The sequence below is a fragment of the Bactrocera latifrons genome, unplaced genomic scaffold, assembly GCF_001853355.1.
Source record: "Bactrocera latifrons isolate USDA-ARS-PBARC rearing strain unplaced genomic scaffold, ASM185335v1 scaffold_23, whole genome shotgun sequence".
Classification (NCBI taxonomy): Eukaryota; Metazoa; Arthropoda; class Insecta; order Diptera; family Tephritidae; genus Bactrocera; species Bactrocera latifrons.
In genome coordinates, this window is record NW_017535852.1 from 1,766,730 (window position 1) to 1,793,005 (window position 26,276).

The 26,276-nt window shown below is 38.2% G+C and overlaps 1 protein-coding gene across 1 annotated transcript in view; it reads left to right on the forward strand.

The window, feature by feature from the left end:
* Positions 1-26,276, forward strand: part of LOC108968761 (BMP-binding endothelial regulator protein) — a 132,173-nt gene that overhangs the window by 87,248 nt on the left and 18,649 nt on the right. Inside the window, exons 4-5 of the mRNA XM_018932993.1 lie at positions 4,121-4,806; positions 20,111-20,199. Coding sequence (XP_018788538.1) covers positions 4,329-4,806; positions 20,111-20,199 — 567 coding nt within the window. The 5' untranslated portion in view covers positions 4,121-4,328. The remainder of the gene's footprint in view (positions 1-4,120; positions 4,807-20,110; positions 20,200-26,276) is intronic.

Genomic DNA, 26,276 nt, shown 5'->3' on the forward strand with positions numbered 1-26,276 from the left:
AACAAGACGGCAAAATAGATAAAAGTTCAGCTCATAAAAAATAAATAAACCTTATATAATATTAGAAGTGAACAATAGAAATGACGAAAATCGTAAAGCCACAAAGCATTTATGCCAATATATAATTTTTGTTTATGTTAATACACAAGTACACACACACACACACGCACACACATGTCCAACCAAGCCCTGAAAACACATAAAAAATTAGAATAATATTTTTGACAGCGCCACACACAGACACAGGCACATGTGGACGCGATTAACTGTTCTTTAGCATTATTTAGGCTTGACTGGCGCTCTAGTCGGCTCTACATATGTACGTGTGTGGAACGAACCCGTATTTATATCCGGCAAAGCATTGTCGACATGGCAGCAAATCTCAGATTTATATGGTGAACGTTTTGCTGGCGCTACAACAAGGAAGACTGACTGTTTGGATTTTTGACCAACAAATAAAGTCAGTTACCAACACTTCAACATGCAATAACAACAACTACAAGTCCCTAACGCTGAAAATAATAAAATTTCAAGGCGCAAGTGTCTATTATTTTAAAGGAACTCATCTTTACTTAAAGATTCAGATCTTAAGACAGGAACGTAGATAATTGCATCTATCTTGAAACAGTCTTAACACCAACAACAACATCAGCCTCGAAATCCAACGCAGAAGAACTCTTGCCAAATGGTGCTGGTGCTACTTCGGACTGAGTAGGCATTTGAGAAGTATAGTACTCTCTCCACAGACAAAGGCAAAACTCTACGAGCCACCCATCATCCCCGTTCGGCTATATAGTGCCAGAGGCATCGACGATGACAACATCTGATGAGTCGACCTTAGGAGTGTTCAAGCTAAAGGTTCTACGGAAGATGGTCCTTTGCGCATTGGAAACGGCGAGTACTGCACTCGATGAAACGATGAACTCAGAAGAGTCAGCGGCTGTGAGCCGAGGCGTTGTCGTGGTGGAGCTTACGATCGGTTGCGATGTATTGTCGGACCCGTTTGAGTCTCTTGAGGAATTCTAGGTAAAACTTGGCTAATGGAGGGATTGTCTAGGAGAAACAAATGTATGGTGGACGATGCCTTTGATGTCAAAAAAGACAATGAGCATTTTTTTTTTTAACTTTGGATTTGTTCATTCATCAGCGACCTCTTCCCGGTCCACCAAAAAGGCCTAGTGCCACCGAAGCACACCACTTCTTGCTAAGGCAGCATCTGGGTAAGCTTGTTTGAATATATCAAACCCTGTATAGGAGGCTATTTATAAGTTGAATAGCTAAACTTAGCTTTAGCAAACATTTGTTAAAGTTTTAGGATTGATTTAATAGCGCTCGTTTTTCCTTCTATTCATCCGAAGGGCAGAAGCCCAGTAATTTTTGAAGAAGTAAAAATACACACCTATATTTGATTATTTTCCAAACTACTTGCAAGCTAGCTGAAGTCTGTAAATCGCTTAATTTTCTTTCCTAGTACCGCCTAATGAAACCAGGTAAATGTTTTATCGAAGATCAATTATGAGTGAATCTAGAACTTGCCTTATCTTTTGAAATCAAGAGCATCTTTTTCTTTTCGCCTAATTTTTAATTTCGTTCTAATTACAATTACCAGTAATTGTCAATATTTCAACGCCTAATTGTTGGCGATCACTTAAGTACCCCATTTGAAGGAGCTGTCTCTCATAAATAGAATTCAAGCTAAAACATACATAATGAGCTGCAATTTTCTACACCGAAATGAAGTAGATATGAAAAATCACGCAGCCACTTGATCAACATACGTCAATCATTGTACTCACCGGGTCACAATCCCATTCGTCGTGCCAAACGCACACACTTAAACACACGCGGCTCACGAAATTCCTTCAAGTTGTGAAAGAATGTCTTTTTGTTGGTGCTGCTGGGTGAAGAGCTACGAGAAAATGCGAAAGTATTCTCCAACACACGAAGTTATTTAGGTAGCTCCGACGGTGCGGCGCTCAACTCATCCCATACTCGACGTTGCAAAATGCTTTGCCTCGTGGCCTACGGCGACACTTGACCTGCCTGCCTGTGCGTTCAATTATTCACTTAAGCTTGAGCTAAGCTGTGTGATTGAGCTCTTGACGAATTGTCTCTAAATTTGTAACTTGGACTTGATGAGTGTTTGCTAATTGTTTGAGTGCCACTAAGCACTGAAGTATCAATCGATGGTTATTATGGATTAATTCTAAGAAATCACTTGAGCAGCTAAAAAAAAATAAAATTATTCCTCCAAGTTTACTCTGTTTACCTTTGTCGAACAGTACTTAAACAAAAAATAAAATAAAATTAATCATTTACGAATACTTGGGTATGAGAAAGCTCTGTATACAGTGGGTGTCGTGAGCTCATTTTTGACCAAACACAACGTCGAGTTGATGATTTGCATATGAGTTACTCCACTGATTTCATAGTGATTTCCTCTAGACATTTCCTGCAGTCTTCTCGATTTGTCAGACCAATTTTGCGGACATCACCACACAGTGACCAATTAGTAAACTGATCATGTTCCTACAGTCTCTTTTATCGTGTTCCGATCTACAGTTTTGCACATGACTTTAACAGTCTTGCTGCCAGGTAGCTCGTTCCACCGGGTTTTGATTTTCTTTACCATGTTTCTGTCCAGCTCGTCGTATAGACAATGCATGAATTTCCCAATGTTGATCAAGTTTTCTGGTACACCGTACACCATTATTGGTAATCTCGGGCGCCCAGCAGAAATGAAGTTGCTTTCTTCTGGAAACACTTTTTACTGCTGCCCTCCTTCACAAGACACTATTGGTCCGTTACTGCCTTGATTGCTACTTGGCTGTCGACGTAGATGTTGACTCTGAAATTGCCTGCATCGCAATAGCAAAGACCACAGTTTGAAATATACTGCAACTTAAAAGACTGACTTATGCCTAAATCTGGACAGTATAACCTAGCAACAACTCCATCCTCCAGCCATTTGTTTAAATGCTCAATGTGTTGTTCGCAGCTAACATGTCTTTACGCTAACTATCTTGCCAAACTGCCGGTCACTGATATCCGAAGGTTCTATATGTAAATTCTCCTGCAGCCGGTAGTCATCTCGTCGATTTTTACCACCGTTTAATTACAGTTCAAAAGCCGCCGTTGCAGTTGTTCTTAAAGCTTTCGATGTGCATAGTGCAGCCAGCGTCTGAAACCTTCCATTGGCTTCCAATAATTGTATTTCCGTACGCCTGAAATATAACTGGTCTTACAATAGCTGTGTAGAAACAAAGTAGTCTGCTGTCCGAGACTACCTCGAGGTACTTGTTACTTGAGAGATAGTTGTGTCCCATTTAACGAAAGGAACATCCCTTGCGGAATTTTGTGCTTTCTTGGCAGATCCGTTTTCTCTGGGTTCAACATCAGACCTGCTTGCGATGTCCAATTCTGGACTGTATTGAGAGTGGTGTCATACTACTGATAATGGTCTGTAGCCACCCGCCCGTTATTTAGATGGAAAAGGCGTCCGCAAATGATACTATCTTAGGGGTTTTGCCGTCCAAGTTCCTAGCAGTTTATTCACCACTAATGTCTATAGAAGTGGTAGATAACCTAACATATAGATAGCACATCCTTGGTCATATTGGCCTCGTTTCAACCTACTCTTATCTTTCTATAGGTCAAGAGGTCTGATCCAGTGTTCTATTCCGTAGAGACATTGTTGAGTGTTCCAAAAATGTGCAGGAATGCTCCAAGGCCGTTTTTCTTATATTCCAGAGCCCTTTCGATATTAATTACCAGTGTATGGAGTGCAGTCTCTATTGATCTGCGTTTCTTATATGCGTGTTGCGACAAGCTTTTGGGAGACGTTGCAGCCCTAATGTGTATTTAATGTTTTAGTTTATTTTAATATGAGATCTTAATGAATGTCTGTATATTTTAAAGAAATTGAAGGTATTTTAAAACATTACATAAATAGTTTGCAAAACTGTTTTAAATAGCCTTGCCAATCATCTGCAAAAAAAAATAAAATTAGGGTTACCACTTTATCATTATATTTTATATAGCAAAACATTATAAAATTATCACTTCCTCTAAAAAAAAACTATTTGTAATCCCTTGCGCTTTCGCTTATGCCTCGTTTCAGGTCGCTATGGAGTTTTTAAAACAGCAACAACAACGAAATCACAACACACTGAAATGTAATACCTAGACGCTCGCCAGTATTGCTGCAAAACCTGAAACCTTGCTGAAATAAATTAAAAGCAAATCGAAAAATACGAAAACAAAAACAAAGAAAAAATCCGTAAGGCAAGTGAATAAAATAATAAAAGCAAAAACAAAAAACACTTGCAATGAACAAGGAAATGCGAAAAAGGCAAAAGCCACAACGACGGCAATATGCAATTAAAACAGCAACAAAGCGCACACCACTCGCACTAACTGCAACAACAACAACGGCAATAACAGCAACACCAACCCATGTGACAGTGAACAACGAATTCGTGCGCACAATGGCAATTGTTGCAGATAGCGCCGATAGCGTTGCTGTTGTTGTTGCCAACGACAAGCAAACTCAAAGTTGCTGCGCCAACAACAAGCAATGCTGCAACAACTGCCGGCAACAGCATCTTCGGCCTACACAATCGCTTACACTGTCGCCGCAGCAACAACAATCACAACAACAACAGCGTCAGGGATGTGAGCATCATGTACAACGCCATCTGCGGTCATGGTCGGGACAGCGGTCAAAGTTCAGCGCCTGGTTGCTAACAACTGTGTTCATCGTGGCCATTTGCCTGGTGCAGAGCGCGCATACGAATCTCTTGTTTGGTAAGTTCGAGATACAGGGAAGGAGATAGAAGAGGGGACAAAGTGATTTCTTTTAGTTTGAGCAGCTCGAAGTGTTGACGTCTTTAATTTATTTGATTTTAATGCGTATTATTTTTATTTTGACTAAGATGTAGTGCTCATACATACCACAACAACAACACGTGTGGCACATTGATTTACGAGCTGCTCGAGTGTTTAACGCACGACCGGCTTGTTAGTTGCCGCTTACTGGTGTTGCTGTTGTTTTTAATGAGCAAACTAACGAAGAGGCCAACATTTTGATAAAGCCAAAGGTTTTCATGTTACAGAATCTGTACAATAGGGTGTCGGTTATTTCGCCAAGTTTTTTTTTTTTTCTTTTTTGCTTTGCAAGCTGCTGCTGAAGCTTCAATATTTTAGCATAAAAACAAGAAAACGTTCAGTTTGTATCGCAGTTATATGCTATAGTGCTCCGATCTGAAAAATTTGTTCAGGGTTTGTACTGTCGCTTCGCACAATAATCCAAGCCAAATTTCGTAAAGATATCTCTTCCAATAAAACATTCTTAAATACCAGACTTGAATCCGATCGATTAGTTTTTATGAAAGCTATATGCTAGAGTTATCTGATCTGAGCAAAATCTTCGGAGCCTTAGGCAATAACGTTGCGGAATTTTGTGGAGATATCTTGTCAAATAAAAATTTTTTTCCCACAAGCACTTGATTCCGATCATTCAGTTTGTGTGGCAGCTATGAGCTATAGTGGTCTAATCTGAATAATTTCTTCGGAGATTGTTGCAATATTATAGACTATTAGTCGTCTTAAATTTCGTGAAGATATCTTCACAAGTGAAAAAGTTTTCCCCACAAGCACTTGATTCCGTTGTTACAGTTTATATGGCAGCTATATGCTATTATAATCCGATATCGGCGGTTCCGACAAATGAGTAACATCTTTGAACGAAAAGGACGTGTGCAAAACTTCAGATTGATATCTCGAAAGCGGAGGGACTAGTTCGCGTATATAGAAAGAGACAGACGGACATGGCTAAATCGACTCATGCCTTTTCATGGTGATATCTGACGAAATGACCTGAGCGGTTCTCTTAATGCACATATGTATGTGTATTTGTGCGTAGATAGCGAAGCTGCGAAACCGGTCGTGGAATCGTTTTCTAAGTGAACAATCTTTATGGTATTTGCCAAATCCATCCAACCAAAGCTGGAGCTGTATTGACAATTCGTCCTTATAATTATACTCGGAAATGTCTTTTATTCTCCAGGATTCCTTAACGAATTCCAAGTTCTTTTCCACTCGAAACATTCTTGCGTACTGCGAGTATTGCGCTTTTTTTCTATGGCCTCACAAAGAACTACATATAGCAGTCCACGGGCGATCTTTCTAGATCTGTCAAATTACGTAACCTAACCCAATTTCAAGGATTTGTACGGAAATCGCATATCTCTCTTATAAAACTAATCTCATTAAATTAATACTAGGCGCCGAAAAATTTGGAAGCAATTATTTAGAGGGTTTCAGCTCCTCTGAAAATTGAGCTCACTTTCTCTTCTTCTAAGAATGAAAATGTCAGACTATAACTCTACGATCTGTTGAAGCCCTGAAAGCCATTATAGACGGCTAGCATTCATGCTAATTGTTATTGCTATAATAGTTATGGCGATTTCAACTGATCCGCGTCGCTTCAGTTTGGTAGATTCCACTAACTTAAGAATTAGATATACCGCTTTAACTCAATAGCCCTTTGTAGTATGGCGACTAAACATTTTCGCTGTTTGGTGCCAATTGAAGATTGTATGCGTAGGCAGGTCCTTTTCCACCTTGTCTTTGCAGTGGAATGGAAGTCTTCCTCTCCTTTCTCCGGCGTGTACTGCGTCGAATACTCTCAGAGCTGGAGTGTTTTCATTAATTCGTCTTATTTCTCGTACCGGTCATCGTTCCATCGACTATGGTATTCGCCGTTACCAACGAGTAAAGGGCCATATAATCATCTGTAAAACCTTTCCCTCGAAGACTTGTAACGCCGACTCATCAGATGTTGTCCTGGTTCATGCCTCATAGAGCAGAGATTTGTAAAGTTTTGCTTTGTTCGGCGTGAGAGGACTTTACTTCTTAACAACTAGTTCCAGTAAAATAATCACAGTAATCCAGTTCCATGCCATCAATATTCATAGACCACCTGTTTTATTCAATTTAAGCAACGTAAATAGTTTATCATAGTCTAGTAGCACTGGTTCTTTAAAGGAACTTTGCGAATAATACTGTCAGTGTCAAATATGTCAAATAAGTTCAGTAAGTCCAAGACCTAAAGACCACAATAAGATTTTGTGTATATAATATAGTTTCTGAAGGAGATCCACTTACTTAAATGTTCATTGTCCACAAATTGCCAATTCCAAGTCGTTTCGGTTATACGGATATTATGCCTCGAGGAGCTGCTGATTTTCAATTTCCAAGATTTTGTGTCTTTTACCATAACGAAACCGAGAACATTTGTATTTGGTTGTAGGTTTTTATTTCAGTATAAATGCGGAAAAAGTGATGTAAAGACCTTTCGTAAACTTCTTCAGACTTATAACGATGAAGTGATTCCGACTTTCTTCAACACTTGGTCCGTTTATCATAAAAGCTTTTTACAATAACACCCTTTCCAGTTATATCGTTGCTATAAGTATCTAGCAGTATTTGGGGTGTGTTATCATCTCCGTTTCCTTAACCTCTCTCTTCTATTTCTCCCTCTTTATCTGTTTGCCCTTTCTCTCTCACCCACTTCTATCTATGTATAATGTTAAACCTTAACATCTCCCCATATGTTACAGTTTGTTGGTATGAAATTTCAATCCGCATCAATACCGTTCATTTTAATAGGCGTGTAGTCCCTCACCTTAGCTCACCTCCCCTCCTGACAGTCATTTAACATATACATATATTACATATATATAACATATATATGGAAATATCTATATTGTAACCAAAAGTTAAGTTATAAAATTGGGCCACAAGCTAATAGGTAACCGCAAAACCCGAAAATGCGGGTATATGTGCGCGCTGCGGCCGCGACAAGCCATCTAATAAGTGACCGAGCCCTCTAACAACCAACTACCAGCTTATCGACTACTTGCGTGATGAATCGCAGGAAATTCTTATTCGTCGCTGTGAAACATTTTACGATCACATTTTCATAAACAAAGAATTCATTAGGTGAAAGTGGTGCACATGTAACGACCTCTGTTTCGGATATTTAAGTGAGAGTAGACATTTATATGCGTGCTGCTCTTCGCCACCCAAAAAACCCGCTCTACACACCTGTCCCCGAGCTATCAGGCTACCAACACTTAGTTTTTAGCGGTTTTTAAGTGTCGACTGGCACCGTCATCGATTCATCGATGGCACGTGTACCATTCGAGCGGATTCGAGTCAGTAGGAGAACGGCGACATCATGTCAGCGGTCGTAAAAAGCCAAATAACCCAAAATATGTCAGTTTGCATTAAGTTTGTGGTTTTCTTTGTCCGCTGTGGAGAAATATTTGATTTGAAATAATTATAAATGTACTAGTTTATACTGTACTAATAGTCGAAGTTTGGAAGAATGCGGTTGAATAGTGACGGAAGGTGTGGCCCTGTCGAACTGTAAGACAGCTTTGGTCTTTCAGAAACTCGCTGGAGAACTTATTTTTGGGTTAGTTACATCTAATGCCGAGTTCAATCCGGGATCCTTTCTTCTTGTTTATTGACGTAGACACCACTTACGCGGTTATAGCCGAGTTTACAACAGCGCGCCAGTCGTTTTTTCTCTTCGCTACGTGGCGCCAATTGGATATTTCAAGCGTAACCAGTTCCTTCTCCACCTTGTCCTTCCAACAGAGTGGAGGTTTTCCCCTTCCTCTCTTTTCCAAGATTTGGCGCATGGTGAATATCTGGTCGGTTGTTGATTTGCCAGGTCTAAATACACACTGATAAGGTCCAATAAGTTTGCTGTCAGTGGGCTTTAATCTTTCACACAATACCCGAGTCGAGCTCGAGTTGCCGCGAAAATCGAGAGTAACTCTCGCGCAGCTTCGTTCTGTGTACTGTATCAGATTACACTAATACTTCTCCAGTATCGATCCCGACATATCAAATATGTATATGTGCAGCGTGCAATGAGTTCCCGTGTGATACTCTTTACATGTCTAGCTAACATCTGCACCCCTCTCCCTATGGTCCGACCCGTCGAAACAGCACGTTTCCAAAGCCTGCCGTTGGATGACTTTGTTGACAAGTTATCTGAACCTAACCATCTTACGGGTATTAGATAATCGTTAGAACAACAATAGAGTCTTCTTGATATATGATGTTCAAGATCGATGTTATGCATTAGATCTGTGAACTTTTGGAATCTGTGAGTTACTAAAGCGGCGCAGATCGGATAAAATTTCGAATACAGCACGTTCATATAGTGGAGGGCTTTCCTCTTCCGAGAGTTTTTAATGCAGTAACACCTGAAGACTTCATCTACTATTGAACGACGAAGTGATGTTGAACTTCTGTATTTAAGATGTTGCATTCTCTGAAAACTTTCTAAAAACGAAAAAAAAAAAAAATTGTAATAATGAAGTAGATTATAATATAATTATTTTGAACCAACATCAAACTCATCTTAACAATCTAACTATATCAACTAAAATATTTACACTTCTAGAGATATTTATAATTTTAAATATTTATGAAGAACGACAGTGTTTTTTTTTTTTTTTGTTTTTGTTTTGTACGTATGCTCGTCTATACTTATCATGTGTTTGTTGAGGCGCCACAAATATTTAAGCAAACAGATTTTTATGAACTTCGTTATGAAGATGCCAGCATATGGACACATACTAAATACCTCGACATACGCCATACATATCTACATATAAGTGTATGTGGGTTTTGAGTAGACAGTTACCATTATAAACACAATGACTTTGTTTATCTCCACTGTTGAGAATTCTGACAGGTGTGACATGTAGTTCCGTGAAACGAAACTGTTAAGACTAGATTAGCACCCCAGTCTGTAGAGATTAAGCGACAAAAAAGTCGAAAAAACCAGACACTAACAAATACTCATAATAATAAATGAAGAATGTAGAAGAGAACAAACACTTTTGGTTATTAGGGTATACAACTAAATAGACTTATGTAAATGAATTTGCCGAGTAAACAAATGTATTTACATATAAAGTTGGTATGTGTGTCATAAATATGTAAGTTAGCCGATTTCGGTATTGTAATTTGGTTGCCAATTGGAAAACAATTAGACAATTTGATCTTTAACTAGAAGAGGAGATGTCTCAGAATGAGAGATGTTGTCGAAAATTCTAAATTTCCAAACAGATCACCCAGTAACGCGGAGCTTTCGTAACCCATTGAACAATATGATCTTTAATTAAGAGAAATGCCAAAAAGTCTAGCTGCCGCCGATCGCTCAACAGTAGAGACAGAGATAATTCTTCAACCACAGATTAAAAAGTGGACGCCATCTTGTGCGAACACGCTAACTTCGACTGTAGTCGTTATGACCAAACTACAGGCTCAGAGTCTACAATGATATAAGTAGAGTAGTATGAGTTGTACTAATCATGTCAGGATTTTCTTCGCGTTTCATTATTGCAGTAAGAACCAAGCTCCGCTCAAATTGATGAAAGGTCAACTCTATGGGAGTTCAGATAGGCTTAAAAAAAATACGTAACATGTTTGGGAAATGCTGCCAAACTACGTTAGGCTAGGTTAAAATGTCGAGTCCATTTGGAATACGTAGACCCGAACTCGTAGAAATTAACTTAACGACGTAGTTCTATGTTTGTTGGCACATTTTACTAGTCAAAATTTTATTTAACAATTCAGCATTAGACGATCACACTTTGAATACACTATATCCCACAACAAACCATTGCTTTTATTCGTTTAGAACAAGAAGAAAGGTTATCCTCAGCTATCCGATAATACCCTACATATCATCAAAAGGTATAAAAATATCTTTATTTTGATGTGGGAGAATTATAGTAATGCCTTGGATTATAATCAAAGTCAAATTGTCTGTAGATGAGTTGTGAAATAAAAGAGTTTTCCATTCAAGGACTTTAGTTTGATAATTCAGTTGTATGATAGATATATGCTATAGCTATCCGACATCCGCGGTTCCGACAAATGAGCAGCACATGTGTGCAAAATAAACTTAGAGACTAATTCGCAAATACACAGACAAAGTGGTATGGCAAAATCGACTCAACTCGTCAGCTTGATCATCTCTTATGGGCGTTATAGATATCGTGCCAAGCTTAATATAGCTAAATATGAAGTTTCATTCTAAAGTTTCCGCAAAAGCTTCAAAGTCGTAAAACCAGTACTGTACTTCCAGTTTCTAGTCTGTACAATAAGATTTATGGCCGGGGTACCTTCGCGCTTCGGAAGCTTTTCCGATATAAATTTTAAAACGGAGAGCATTTTCGATGAAAAATTTAATTTTGGGGACTAAATTCTAGTTCCGTAAGCCTTTTCAGCTTCTGTAGCAGTTTTTCCAACATAAATCCTACAAGACCAAGAAAAATTTTATGAAAATTTCCCGGTATCTCATCCTTACCGGCGCAGACACCGCTTACGCGGTTAAAGCCGACTTAACAACAGCGCACCAGTTATTTCTTTTTTTTTTTTTTTTTTTTTGCAGTGTGGCGATAATTAGAGATTCCAAGCGAAGGCAAGTTCTTCCCCTCCTGATCTTTGCAACGGCGTGGAGGTCTTTCTTTTCTTTTGGCTCCCCCGGCGAGTACTGTGTCGAATACTTTCAGAGCTGTTGCCAATGCGCAAAGGACCATAAATCCTCCGCAGAAACTTTTTTGGGAAACTCGTAGCGCCGACTCAGGTATTGTCATCGTCAAAGCCTCAGCACCGCAGTGACTTGCAGAGTGTGGTATCTTTAAGTCGAGACACGAATTTAGTTATCAATTGTCTACTCTCTCCGAAGTAGCACTTGTTGACAAGGCTATTCTGCGTTGGATTTCGAAGCTGATGTTATTGTTGGTGCTACTGTTGGTCCGAAGATAGTACAATTTATCTACGACTTCGAGCTATGATTGTCAACAGCGACGTGGCCAAGTCACTAGTACGACGACTGTGTGTTTGATAACAGGAGATATTTCGTATAGATTTAGGTCCATATAGTTTATTAATCACCTTTCGGATACTAACAGACTTTGCTCAATCGAGCCAAGTGTCCATACCAGTTGTAGTTGTACTCTCCATTTGATTTTTACATTACCTAACGTAACTGCTTGCCAACTTATCTGCTGAGTTTAAACTTGTATCGATTTAATTGCTTCACAAGCAAGCCCTTAAGTATCGAAAAGTCACGCACGAATCGCCTTCTATGGCTTTTGGCAAAGAGCAGGGCACAGTGAACAGCAACAAAAGTTGTTGATAAAAAAAAAACTGTAACTGCAAAACGGAAAGCGAGAGACGAAAATTGCAAACAAATGAATGACAAAATGATTATTGTTGCTTTTGTTATTGCAATTATGTTGGCTATCATTTGTTTTCCATTACCGGTAAGGACACACACACACACATACACTTTTCCTCAACGGCTGAGTGCTGCCGCGTCGCTACGAAGTCCTAAATCACGCACTTGGCCCTTTCTTTGAATCACCAAAACCGAGCGACAAAGAGTCGAAGAGCCGAAGCGCCGTAGAGCTAAAGCACTACTTCTGAACCGTTGTATGTCTTGATTATGCTGGCCTGCATCCGCTGACACAACAGACGACGGTTATAGTTCCAATGTAGCCCTTCTTCACTTGCTCGCTTGTACACTTGCGTTTCTATTGTTGTTGTAAAGGTTTTGTTGCACCGTGTCCGTCTGGCCGATGGAGTGCGATAAGCGGCAGCGCGGCGTGTAGTCGGCGGCCAGCAGCAGGCAGCCAAGAATGTCGGACAATGTTATGCATGCTGCTTCGCCGTTCTTCCTCTGCTTCTACTTCTTCTCACCGCTTCTTGTCAGCTCCTCTGGCTTCTTTTTGCCGTGTGTCATGTGGCGTGTCGAGTTTTTACTTTTCGCCATTGGCATTGCCGTGTCGTCGATTGCCGTCCTTTGCCTTTGCCCTCGCTGCTGTTATTTTATCGTATCTGCTGTTGTTTTTGTTGCCGCTTTCGTTGGCTTTTGTTGTGTCATGTTTTTGTTGGCAACATCATTCGGTAATTACGGTGCTTCTTGGCTGGCGCTAGCACTTTTTCTGATGTTTTCATTCACTTTGTACGATTGGATAACTCGGCGGCGGCCTCAATGGTACAAAATACCTACCACACAGCAGCATAAAAAGTTACAGGCCGTCTTCGTATTAATAGAACCAGTATGCGGCATATTGTTAATTAGCGGTTGCAGCAAATCGTTAAGCTATGAGACTTTAACAAATCCAAATCAATCAGGGGTGTTGTGGAATTCAAGACATAATTGCTTAGCTGTCAGAATTGCAAAACCAATTGTGATTATCAATGGTGTCACAGAATCTGATTGGATTTTCGTCTTTTCAAACATACGCAAACCAATATTCGAACGAGGTGTTTCCTAACATGACAAAACTTGCAAATGAATATCGTACATTTGGAAGCAATCCTATTAAAGTTTTTAATGAGTTCCGAATTAAAGAAAGATTTTAAGAGATAATATTTATCGAATGAATAAAGACGTATTTGGGTGTTAAGTTACGTTTATTACGTTTTGTAAATCTTCTTTAAAGGGGAGCCTGCTTTAGAAGCTTCAAAAAATTTGAATTTTTGTTTACTTAAATCTTTTTAACAATTATGTAAGCATATGTCCCTAAAGTTATAGGTGGGAATTGGAAATATCGTCGAAAGAAGAAGGGAAGCAGTGGGCGAGCGTCTGGCAGACTTGTATGTAAATATGTGAGCGCTTGGGCAGAAAGAGAAAAGTTTGTCTCGGTTTTTCATATTTACGATTCTTCTTAATTGGCGGACAGGATTGAACAAAAAAAAAACTAAACGTATGGAATTTCGGCAAAGTTTATTATCTTCTATTTAACTAAAAAAAATAAGAAAAGTTAAACTTGAACATATGTTTAAATAACATAAAGTAACATTTTTTTGGTCAAAAGACATCTTGTTTTCAAATTGTAAAATTTTTTAGAATTTTACACTTTTTTTGAAACATACCTAGTTCAGCTTAAATATAAATATATGAAGCTCTCTGACTTTTTTGTTACCGATAGAAATTGCGACCTGCATACTGCCCGCCGTCCGACAAATGCACACGCGAGATGCATCGTTCAATTGCTTCCCTAAGGTAGAATATCAAAGAATTCGTATTTCGGGTGATGTTTAAATATATAACCACAAACCCTAAACATTTCTCTATAATCAATTATTTCTTTCCCTCCCAAACAAAAAAAAAACAAAAAAAACGATTTTTAAGCCACTAAAGCAGGCTCCCCTTTAAATATCCGCATTTTTTTTGTTTTTCAAAACTCAATAATTAAGACATTTCGTGTTTTATTCTTATGTGTTTTATTATAGAAATAAAGTTAAATCAATTCGTAACAATAAAATAACTTGATTTCTTAATTCACGCTTCGAATCTGTGTGCGACTATTCTCTTGCTTTGACAGCAAAACCGTTACAAATTCTGTTTCGAATATCAAACCCATTAAGGTTTGAATTCATGACACTTACTGCTTTATTGATCGGTTGCAATTTTGATTCCGACAACTATCAGATTCCACAACACCCCTGAATGATAAGTTTCCGCGTTAAAGCAATGGTACGGTAAATATTTCCGAATGAAGATCATTAAAAGTGCTTTCTACCTGTTGCTAGAGTTATCATCGTCATATGAAATTCCTAGTAGCATTCGATAGAAGTGAGTGTAGAAACATCTTCGGAAAACTAACTGGTCACTGTCTGGTGGCGACATACGCCCGCAGAAAAGGGCTGACAGATACCAGGGAAACAATGAAGCATCGCTTGTGCACTTGTCCCGCTTTGGCAATACTACTCTGTAAGCATCTGGCATCCCCACGGTATGATACACTGGAGGGTGTATCGATAGTGAGACCACAGATTATATTAAAATTCGTGTCAAGCGTAGGCATCCTAAAAGATGACTACTCCTCATGGACTTAGCAACTAAACTCCATCTGATAACGCAAAGAGGCTTAAATGATGGGGGGTTGCTCATTGGCCTACCAGACTAACCTAATCTAACCCGTATTCTTCTCTTGTCATCAATTAGGACGGTTTCAAAAATTCTAAGGTGAGTTGTTCTATGAGTTCTGATAAAATACAAAGCTGGATCCTACTTTATCAAAATATATTGTTGACCACCGAAACAAGACTTTCCCCATGGCTAAGACATCATCTGCATGGTAATCAAAATGTAAGGTGCATTCTTTTACAAACCAAATTTCCAAAGCACTTACATCCCCTTGAAAGCAATCGCATTCCTATAAAACGCGCTTTTCCAATGCTTTTTCTAGCCCTTGAAACAGTCATAATAGTATTTTTCGCGTAGAGCCTGTAAGAATTGCTTCTATTCGGTTTTCATCTCATGAAATATTATTCTTTGTTGGCAGTTTTTTATCTTTAGATTATTACGATGCTTGTAGAAAATAAATTTCAGTGACATCTGTGCCAAATGTCACATCAAAACAATCATTAGTGTTTAGTTTACGCTTGACTTTTAGGTACGTGACGCGTTGATAAGAACCACGTCCAGGACGGTGATCAATATCCACTGATGATTAACACGTTAATAAAATAATATAACTGCTGCTGCAGCATCATTGGAATATGGGAAAGATCTGTGCAAATTTTGAAAGATCATTTGGATCTAAGAAAAGTGAAGGTTCGATTGGTTCCAAAATCACAAAATTTTTTCGAAAAAGAGCCCCTCGTTAACATCTATGAAACAATGCCTTCCGACTAACAGGAATTCATGAATCGTATTATTACTGGCGATGAGTATGGATCTCGGCTTACGATCCAGAAACAAACGGTTAATCGGCCGAATATAGTGGCAAAGGCGAGCCGAAGCCGAAAAAACAACGTCAAGACAGGTCAAAAATCAAGGTTAAGCGGACATTTCTCTTGGATTATCGAGGTGTAGGGTAGGGACTTATGAACAAAGTCTCACTAATTTTTGCTCTTAGCAGTACATATAAATAGCCAGCGAGACAAACTGAGTCGTTTTTTCTATTTGACGAAATTTGTTGGCAACCCTACCATATTTCTGAGGTAGGTATAGCATATAGCTGTCATATAAACCAATTGATCAAAATCAAGAAATGGGAAACTAAGTGTCTTCATCTTTTTATCTCAAAGGCGTTCTTAACTGTCCAACTGATGTCCTTCGTAATTCTTGTCTCTTTACTTAGCCTAACCTACATATATGTATGTAGGATCAGTACAAATTCGTGACTATAGCACCCTTTTGAGCTTCAAACACATTTCAAAAATCGTACTTCACAAAACACTAGACGATAGATTTTGGATTGAAGATATGGGCAAAAGTCAGTTCCTCATTTAGGCGTAGAGCTTTCAAGTTATCGAAAACCTCCATTGCGCCCAGCAAGCTCCTGGAATTGTTCAGAGTGTTGCACATTTGAGCTCATATTTGATTAAGAAGAGGACACTATAGATCATAGATCGCGGTGGAAAACCTCAGTTAATTTCTATCTATCTATCAAAACCAAACATGTATTTCAAATCTTCTACGACATGAAAGAACTTTTTTTTCGAAATCTTTTCCAACCCATTTACGCCGTAACCATACAAAACTTAATTTATTACACAACCTTTTATCACTTAGAATTTGGTAAACTGTTTTTTATATGGTTTGTCTCTAAACTTAACCCTTTTCCACTTGTTTCTTGTTACTTTCCTTATTCACTTGTCTGCAACTGTAGAAATTCAGCATTGTCTCGTCTCTCCTGAATGCAGTGCAAATGCCGGTCGCATTGACCCTTAAAAAGTGCAGCCAGGAATACGAAAGGCACGAAGGCGTGCGCTTGTAGTACAAAGCCTGTTACAATGCCAGCGCCACTGCCATGCAGGTGGTCTCACCTCACCTAGTGGTCGGCCCGCGTACCTTTTACTATCTTCTGCCGGTACTCCTACTCGCTGCAGACATTTGCACCGCTGCTACTTAAAAATATTTGGAGTTTGCTGTTGTTGTTAGTTGTTATTCTTATTGTAATTGCTGTTGTTGTTTTTGATTAACATTGTTGTTGTGTTGCGGTTGTTGTTTTTGCTGCACTTAAAGGCATTGTTTCGATTCGGTTGCTGGATTTTAAGAATGGCCAGTGAAAAAGGCAAACGGCAAGGCGGCGCGTTTAAGAATGCAGATATTCGAATAAAGGTGAATATATGCACGTGTGTGTGTGTGTGTGTTTGCGTCTTTCTTGTGGACCACTAAATATGTTAGCGCCGCTAACAACAACACAATGCAACTTAACAACGTATTTGCAGCACTTAAAGTACAATCAATATAAAATGTAGGGAAACAACATCAAATCATTTGCTACACACATACAATACATACAAACTTGAGTATATATGTATGTGAGTACTAGAAAGAATTGTGTGCACTAATGAGCTCAAGTGGCCGAAACGTGGAACAACTTGCTGCCCAACTTTGCAGCAACCATTGTTTTGTTGTATGTAATTGTTGTTGTTGTAGTTATTGCTGTTGACGACCCATGTTTCTGGCTGCTGTGCAGGAATTCGTTTGTTCTACACCTATTTGATGATGTAGCATTTCCGCTTTTACTTAAGCCTTAAGAGTGTTGATAAGCGCTATTGTTTACACACACACACACACACATGCACACAAATAGACTCGGTTAAACACACGCACACGTGCATGTGAAAACCTTTCGTGCCTCGCTTTTGCTGCTGTGTCGAAAGATTTGTTCGATCAATTTGCCTAACAGGTAGATATTAGCCATTAGAAGTGTGTTCTTGGTACCTCATAAATAATATGATCATTTGACTCATGCGCTTGAGAGTATGCACATATATGTGTAAGTATGTCTGTATCTTTATATTGTGTGTTTATAAAAAAATATATTTGAGTGTGTCATGTTTTAAGCGCCAGCATAAATAAGATAAACAAATAAGGTAGAGGAAATTTTGGTTTTTGGAAATGTATATAAAGGGTGATCCATTACTGTTTTTAAAGAAAAACCTCAGAAAATTCAAATTTCATTCGACAGAACATTCTTTGGCATTTATTTTTTTAAGATTATCTCCTTAAAATTTTGGCTGCGGGTGCGTTTCGATGACTTGTTCGAGCATTTCGACTGCTGACTGGCGAATGACGCGCAAGATGCTTTGCATAGACCTTAGACTTTACATATCACCGAAGTGCTCTCTCTAAATCAATCCATTGATTGATGCGATGTGTGGGAAGTGGCGCCGTCATGTTGCTCTTCGTCCCGAATGCGGGAAAAGTTAGCTCGAAAACATCGGATTTTCTTAGAAATTTTCAAGAGCCCATCGAGCTTGCGATGTCGCTTAGGAAGGTCGGGCTTCTTTAGTTCCGGCACAAGCTGTATATTTTACGCTTTCAATTTTCGTTGTTGCAAACGGTGCCAAATCGACTTTAAACGAGCTTCAACCTTGGCTGTTACAATCATATAAAGCTGTACCGATCGCTTGTCATCACAGGCTATCATCTTGATTTGGCACTGGTACCATCCGGCATCTGCGCATGACGGTGTCAGACCCGAATTGCTTAAAAGTACTTCCAGCGACGTACTTGTCAACACAGCTTGAACTTATTTTCATTCAGCTTTCTTCTTCGGGAACATACCAATGATAATGCGGCTCTACGCCACATTTGTAAACGCTTTTGTGTTTGTCTTCGGTTCAAATTTGAAATTGGGTAGATGTAACTTCCCCATTTGTTGGTGTTCGCAACCAACTCAGTCGATATTTCTCTACATACCATGCCTTCGCTGAGTCACCGACCTTGATATCCCCATCGCCTTTCTGCTTAGTAGCCATATTTTGGCTAGTGCTTGGTTTGCCGATGGTGTTTTTGTCTTAATGGTTGCCTGGAGCGAGACCTATCTTACACCTTACACCTAGCCCGAGTCCCGCTGTTCCCAACTGCTACAGGGTCGAATTGCTTCTAGTCCGTCCCCGTATTCGTTTTTATAATGTGGTATCTAGTACCGTTCGGCAACCTCGTAGAGGGTTTAACAGCAGATTTTTGCCAATTACAGTTAGACTTCCATATGTTAATGGGTGTGTGTTTGGTAGTTGTTTGTTTACGGGTCAAAACCATCGAAAAAGCTGAAAAACGAGTTTGTTTGAAACTTTATGGTCAGAAGGTTTTCGTTAACTAACGGGAATTCCTACTCGTTTCCATCCTTGTTAATGACGATAGAATCGAAAAAATAAAGAAACAGTGATTTAGAATCGACGTGTTGGTATCAGGAGGATAGCAAAGGATCTAAACATTTCTTATGAAACGACTCAATACATTTTGCTTAGAGTTTTGAATATAAAGCCTTGCAATGCTAGACTCGGATCGAAGAAACTGAATCTTTAGCAAAAACGACGTCGAGTAGAGATCGTAAAAGAAATGTGACAATCATAAAGGGTAGCTAAGGACTTTACATTCCTCACACGCATTATTACTGGTACCGAAACTGTCCAACATCTGAATGGCGCTCCAAAAATAAGTCGAACCGAACAAAAATAAGTTCGTCGAGACTTATAACAAAAAAAAAAAGAAAAAAAAAACCTTGCCTGAATTGACACAAAACGAGCTTATTTTGTGGGCAATAATAAAGAACGTTGATTAGAACGTCAATACCAGCTAATATTCTTAAGTTTTTCAGTTTTTCTTCGATAGCTATTGCTTTGACAAATAGACTCATGAAGTTCAAAGGCTCCCTGTGAGTTTAGGATGGTGCGATTTAAGCTCGAAAGCTCTGGGATCGCCATAGATCCAGTTCTCGCGTTCGCTCTTTTAAGTAATAGACACGCTTTAATTTTAAGCTCATAGTCAAAACTCATCTGAACCATTAACAGTCGTTCCGAAGCGACATAAAGCATATAAGTACCTCTATGGCGCATAAATAAAAATAAAAGCTCCGTCAGCTCCTAACAAAGAGTTGCAATATTGCCAAGTGGTATTCTTACACTCGGTTACAGCAGTCATCTGAGATTTTAGAAATATGTACAATTCAAAGAAAATTTCCATTATTTTTATATCACTGATATATTAACTTCTAAATTTACGCTAAGATAACTTACAACGCTTTTCTCTCTTTCACAGGCAATCTGTTATCGTGTTCCAATGAAGGTGAAGTGGTGCAAATTACGGATTTGAAAATAACTTCAAAGTGTTATCAGTGTACCTGTAAGGTGAGTTCAAATGCATGAAAAATAAAATTTTCAGTCCATTTAATATTTATTTATTGGCACTCAGTCTTATTTTGATCGTCAAATATTGAGATTTATTCAAATATTGTGAAAGTTTTTTATCCAATATTACCAGCTAATCCAGTCATCCTTATAAACGTAGTAACGTTTGAAGAAATGGTGGTCGTGATTTGAGTACGATATCTCAAAAACTGTGGAATTAGTTTACGTAAACTTCGTAGCAAACTTAATATACTCTGTTAAGGGCATAAAAATACCACGAATGCCGCAAAATATCTTACACATGTGCTTCGGGCTATTCTTAGGGTTCCTAACGCCTAACCTTGATGCCATCCAATTCAAAATTAAATCTTTCAGATCATTCTTGTAATGGTAAACAGCATTTAATGATTCAAATTAGACTTTATTATAAAGTACAATCTCTCTGAACATTAATACACTTGCTCCAACGATCCTTCAATCTGTGGTGACCATCCACGAAGTGAGAATCCGTAAAGTCTGCAAAATACAGCCGTTATGACCCCTTAATTTGTTGACAAAAGGTTGCCACGCATAAATTTTTTGAGTTCTGGAAACAAATGGAAGTCGCTGGAGGCCAAATCTGGTGAATGCGGTGGATGCTCCAGCAATTTGATCTTTAATTCATGGATTTTAGCCTGTGTTTAAATGCTCTTGTGACACGGTGCATTGTCTTGATGAAAAGTGATTTGTTTCTTCTGAAAACCGGTTCTTTTTTCACGAATTTTTTTCCTTCAACTGATCCGAAAGGTTGCAATAATATTAAAAATTAAACCAGATTGCAAGTAATCCGCAAACAAAATTCCTCTCGCATCCCAAAAAACTGATGCCATAAACTTGTTTTCCCATTACTGGACACGAACTCGTTTCGAAGCCGAACAACCAGGTTCGCACCACCCTTTAACCTCTTATTTTGTTTAAGGATCGTGGTGGTAGACCCAAGTTTCATTCATAGTAATGATTCGATGCGCAAAATCTACTTTATCCTTTTTGAAACGCTACAAATGTTGTAGAAAAATTGTGCACAAAGCTTTCTAAAACCCAAAATTTCATTTAAAATATGGTTCACCTTACCTAATGAGATGTGTGGAGCCTCTACTAAATCTCTCTCAGTCAATCGATGATCTTCCAAAACCATATGTTGTATTTTGGTTATGATTTCTGGTTTTGATGCGCTTTTTGGACGTACTTCACGTGGATCGTCTTCAAGGCTTGTACGACCACGTTTAAATTCAGCAACCCGTCTTTCTACTGTTGTATCGTGAATTTCTTTTGGTGCTACACCTACCAAAAATAAGACTTTCACCATTTCAAGATATTCAATTTTTTTTCCATTCTAAAAAAATGCTGTGACACGGCGTCACTAAATGGCTTGTAAACAAAGAATGAATTGACAGATTGAAATGATACTTATAACAAAATAAAAACATATATATCAAACATATATAACAAAAAAAAATAAATAAAAATTTGGGTTAGTAGCAACGCTCTCTCTCATTGAACCAAGGAACTTCACAGTGCCTCACAACCAGCTCCTTCTCTAGCCACAAATTAGTGAGCTGTTTGCCAACTTAGGAAAAATTAAAAATTAAAACAAGTGCAAAGCATTATTATTATATTATATTACATATTTGAGCCCTTGATTTTGAAAGTGGTATAAGTCAAAAATTTTAAAAATCTAATTTATCAGCTATTACTTATCGAATCTTAATAAAATAACATAATGAAGAGATTAGCAGCATGCCATGCAAATTAACTCTTTAAAATGTGTTTATTTTTTAGTTGTTTACGGCGAATAAATATAAGTAATGCTCCCAAGAAATGGAAACGAATAAGAATGATATCGTCTTCTGATGAATCAGCTAATAGTTTAAAAGTGAATTCGAAACAAATGGAAGAAAGCAAAATAAAATCAAGAAAGAGAACACGCAATCAACAGAATTATGCAAAGAATATAAGAAAAAAGAAGAGAAATCGTGGAGAGGAATATGAAGCAAAAAACTCTAAGCACGTGAGTGCTAAACTTTTCGAAAATATAGATTGTCTTTGTTGCAAAAATTGTTTAAATGGAATCGGTTATGGAGACAGAAAATCTACTTTTGATTATTTTTGGAATTTAGCAAGTTTCGAAAAACCGAATATGTTTCTGTATTTCTTGAATACAAAACAATCAATAAAACAAAAACGCCCTAGAAATCACAAAGGATATATGAGAAAATGGAGTCTTAAGTTTCATCTATATGTATGTATGAGTTTTTTTTTTTTTTTTTGATACTTTCAAAATATCTAACGGAAGATTAAGCCGTGCCTTAAATTCTGAAACACCTGGAATGGATGGTCGCGGTAAAATGACTAGTTCATCTAGAAAAACAGATGAAGAAAAAATTAAAGTAGTACAAGATCATATTCTGAGTTATCCAGCATGTGAGAGGCATTACACGCAATCACATCACACTTCAGGTCGAAAGTATCTAAGTGCTGACTTAGATAGTCGAAAAATGTATGGGCTATATGTGGAAAAATGTGATGTCATAAATTTATGGTATCCGGCCATTCTTTTCCGCCAAATAATCGCGATTTTTGTTTGATAGAAACTAAAATTAAAAAATCGCATTAGTTATACATCCCTGAGCATTATTATAATTTAATAAAATCATGTGAGAGCAGAAACCCATTTTCGGTAATACAAATGCATCAAAAAGTTTTTTTTTCTACAAGACAACTAAAAGAATCAACATCAATGGAGAAACTGTGCGTTGGCTTAAAATACAATGGATCAGATTTTTAAAAACTGCCCCGTATAAGATGTTTTATAAAACTTCCTTGGATGACAACTACGAATTCAAAGTATTAGACCTCTCACCGAAAAAATGAAGACCTAGAATATATGGAAATATTGATTTACTTCCATTATACACAACCCTTAGACCAATCACAAAAAAAAAAAACGTAAAGATGTAATATGATGGATCTACTGCCCTCTATTCCGCCCAATTTTCACAAACACTTTATTTCCCTAAATACTAATGAACAATTTACTTAGTCACAATAAAAGGAGTTTGAATAAAATCTTAATTACAATTATAAGTCATTTGTAAAGTCATGCAGTTAATTTTGAAAGTTGTACAAGTCATTTGAACCTTTCAAAACCACATTTCCTTTTAAAAATGGCTATAAATTTCACAATCATAATAAAAACTTGTTTGTTGGGACTACTTTACTGTCGAAAAATCATAATCCATAATGCAAGAATATATTTTAATACTTCAAAATGCCAAACTCTAAATATCTTGAAACAAACAAAATATGACTTATACCACTTTCAGAATCATGGGCACATTTATTGCAATCATAGCATAGAAACAAATCTTGCCACAAAGCAATCACACACACGCTCACATTGCAAGTAATATGCAAGAAGAATTGTGTTCAAATAAAGTACTCAACTATAATCTTGAGCAATCGCAAAATGAAACGAGTATGCATCTATTATCATAGCACAATAAAGGGTGTCCAGTTATGAATGCCTAGTAAATATATTTTAATGCAACAACAAAAATTTGGTTGTGTTCATATAGTTTTGGAAATGGTATCTTTGATTGGATATCCAGAAAGAAACCGAGTAGATAGATTCGAGTCATATGAGCGCAAACCTTTCGAAGTAATACACTGAACGCCCAGAAGTATAGTAGAAGTTCGTTTTCCTGTCTGTATATAACCTTTTCTCTTCAAGAAACTGCTCATATGTCGAAACCGTCGATATGGGACCACTTTAGCATATACCTGTCTTACAAACTTATCGATCAAACTTAAGTCCTTGTATGGAAGAAAATATTCAGATCGAACCACTGAATGATCGAAATCAAGTTCTTGTATGTAAAAATTTTTTGTTGAATAGATGTCTTCTAGAAATTATATATCCCAAGTTCCCGCCTTTCCAAGTGATTAATGCAAACTAGGTGCTTGGATGTGAATACAGAAGGGAAAATTATTGATTCTATATTAGATTCAAACTTATTCAAGGAGTTGGAGATGGAAACGCATAAGACTAGATATAAAAGATGTGAAGTCACTTAAGCCAAGATGACGAGATCATTGACCTGACTTGAGATCATCAAGAACATTTGGGTATAATGAAGCGGAGCGGCCGGATTTTTTTCCGAACGAGGACTGTCAACTCGGCACAATTCCTCGAAATTGCTTTAGGAATGTTTTCTGCTGCTACAACAACCAAAAAGAAGTATATTTCAGAGCTCTTTTGTAGTGAAACGTACTCCATTCACTTTGTCGTGTGGTATCCTTGATAATGCTGTCGACAATAAGTTAAGTTAAGGTAATTTTTCCAACAAATCTCGTTGACGGAGAAGTGGCTTTGTACTTCGTGGTAGCAAAAACCTTCAAAAATGTTTTTCGGCTCGCAGAGACAAGGCCTAAATTATATTATAGTTAGTAACAAGTGGAGACTGGAACTGTAAACTGTGGAATCTATTGAAACAGACCGTTCTCTATGTTTGTTCTCTTTTAAGCAACCGTAGCTGTGGACAACCATTTGGGTGCTGCTAAAGGGTTTGAAAAAAAAATTTCTAATATTAATGATCATTGTGGACCGGTGAGTAATTATTAGTGACTGCAATAGCTGGTAGATTGAGCATAAATAATATCCAGGCCTGCAGACCCGCTTGCGGTGCCCAACACTGAACTGTATTGAGAGTGGTGGTTAGAATATTGCTGTCTGTAGACACTTGCCCGTTATGAAGATGGCTACATATGTCCTCCGCATATGCCACTATCTTAGAGACTTTGCCGTCCAAGTTCCTTCTAGAGGTCAAGAGGCTTTTGATCCAGAGTTGTATAGCAGAGTTGACATCTATTGACTAGATACTATTCAAAATAGATTCCGTAGAGGCGTTGCTAATGCTGCAGAAGTGTCCACGAATGCTCCAAGAGCATATTCTTTATATTCAAAAGTGCTTTCGATATTAAATACCAGTGTATGGAGTCTCTACTATTCTGGAATAATTCCGTCTGTACCGAGAGATTTGTGTGGGTGTGTAAGATGTGTTCAGGGAAGTTTATCGCCTTTACAAACTGGAAAGTGCACACTGAATAGACCTTCAAATGAGTACTGGTAGTTGTCCGTTCACTCTCCGATACTTTTGCGAATCCAGACCGTTCGAGGCGAGGCTTTTGGATACTAGGCTAATGTTGCAGACGTAAGAAATTTGCAATACTTTGGAATGAATAAGTGGAGACACACTTAGCCGCTGGTGCTTCGAAATTCCTTTAGATGGATCTAGCTGCAATATTTAGGAAAAGAAGAGCTCCACCGTGGCAAAAATAATATTTTGGTCCGAAATAAACATATATTTGCTGGCGTGGCACCCTTTTTTGATAACTTTGTTGTTGTTGTTAAAAATTCATATGAACTTTGTAGCGCCATAAAGCATAGAATTGATTATAACTTATCCAGCCAACGGACAGAGTCTGAACTTATTGCCAACTACGCATACTTGTGTGGGCATCTGAGTATGTGTGCCTGTGTGTATTTAATGCGCTTAAATTTTGTGTTGTTATTGCTATTCTTGTGGATATTGCTAAAAATTGTATGTTGTAGACGGCTTTGCCGCTTCCATGAGCAGCCAAGTTATTGACCCAAATATTTGTCAACGCTAAAATTCATAATCTCAAATGACAGCAGATAAACACACATATCTGTGTGCATGTAAATGTATATACATGCACGCATAGTAGTGCCCAGCTAGTAGTAGACGTGGCAGGCGGAAGTTAATATGGCGAGCATAGCAACGAATGCATGAGTGTGTGTGTTTGTGCGCGCATAATGAATGATTTATATACGAAAATCCGCTCAAAATAAGTGACTGCATTGAGGACGGACACTCACGTGCACACACACACACACACAATGCGCCTGCATGACTAGCGTCCTACTCCAGACCCTTGCTAGCCAACCCTCCGCCCTTGCGGATGCGTAAATTTCATTGCGTGAGCTGGCGACTGTGTTCCTCCGCCAATATTCGCTT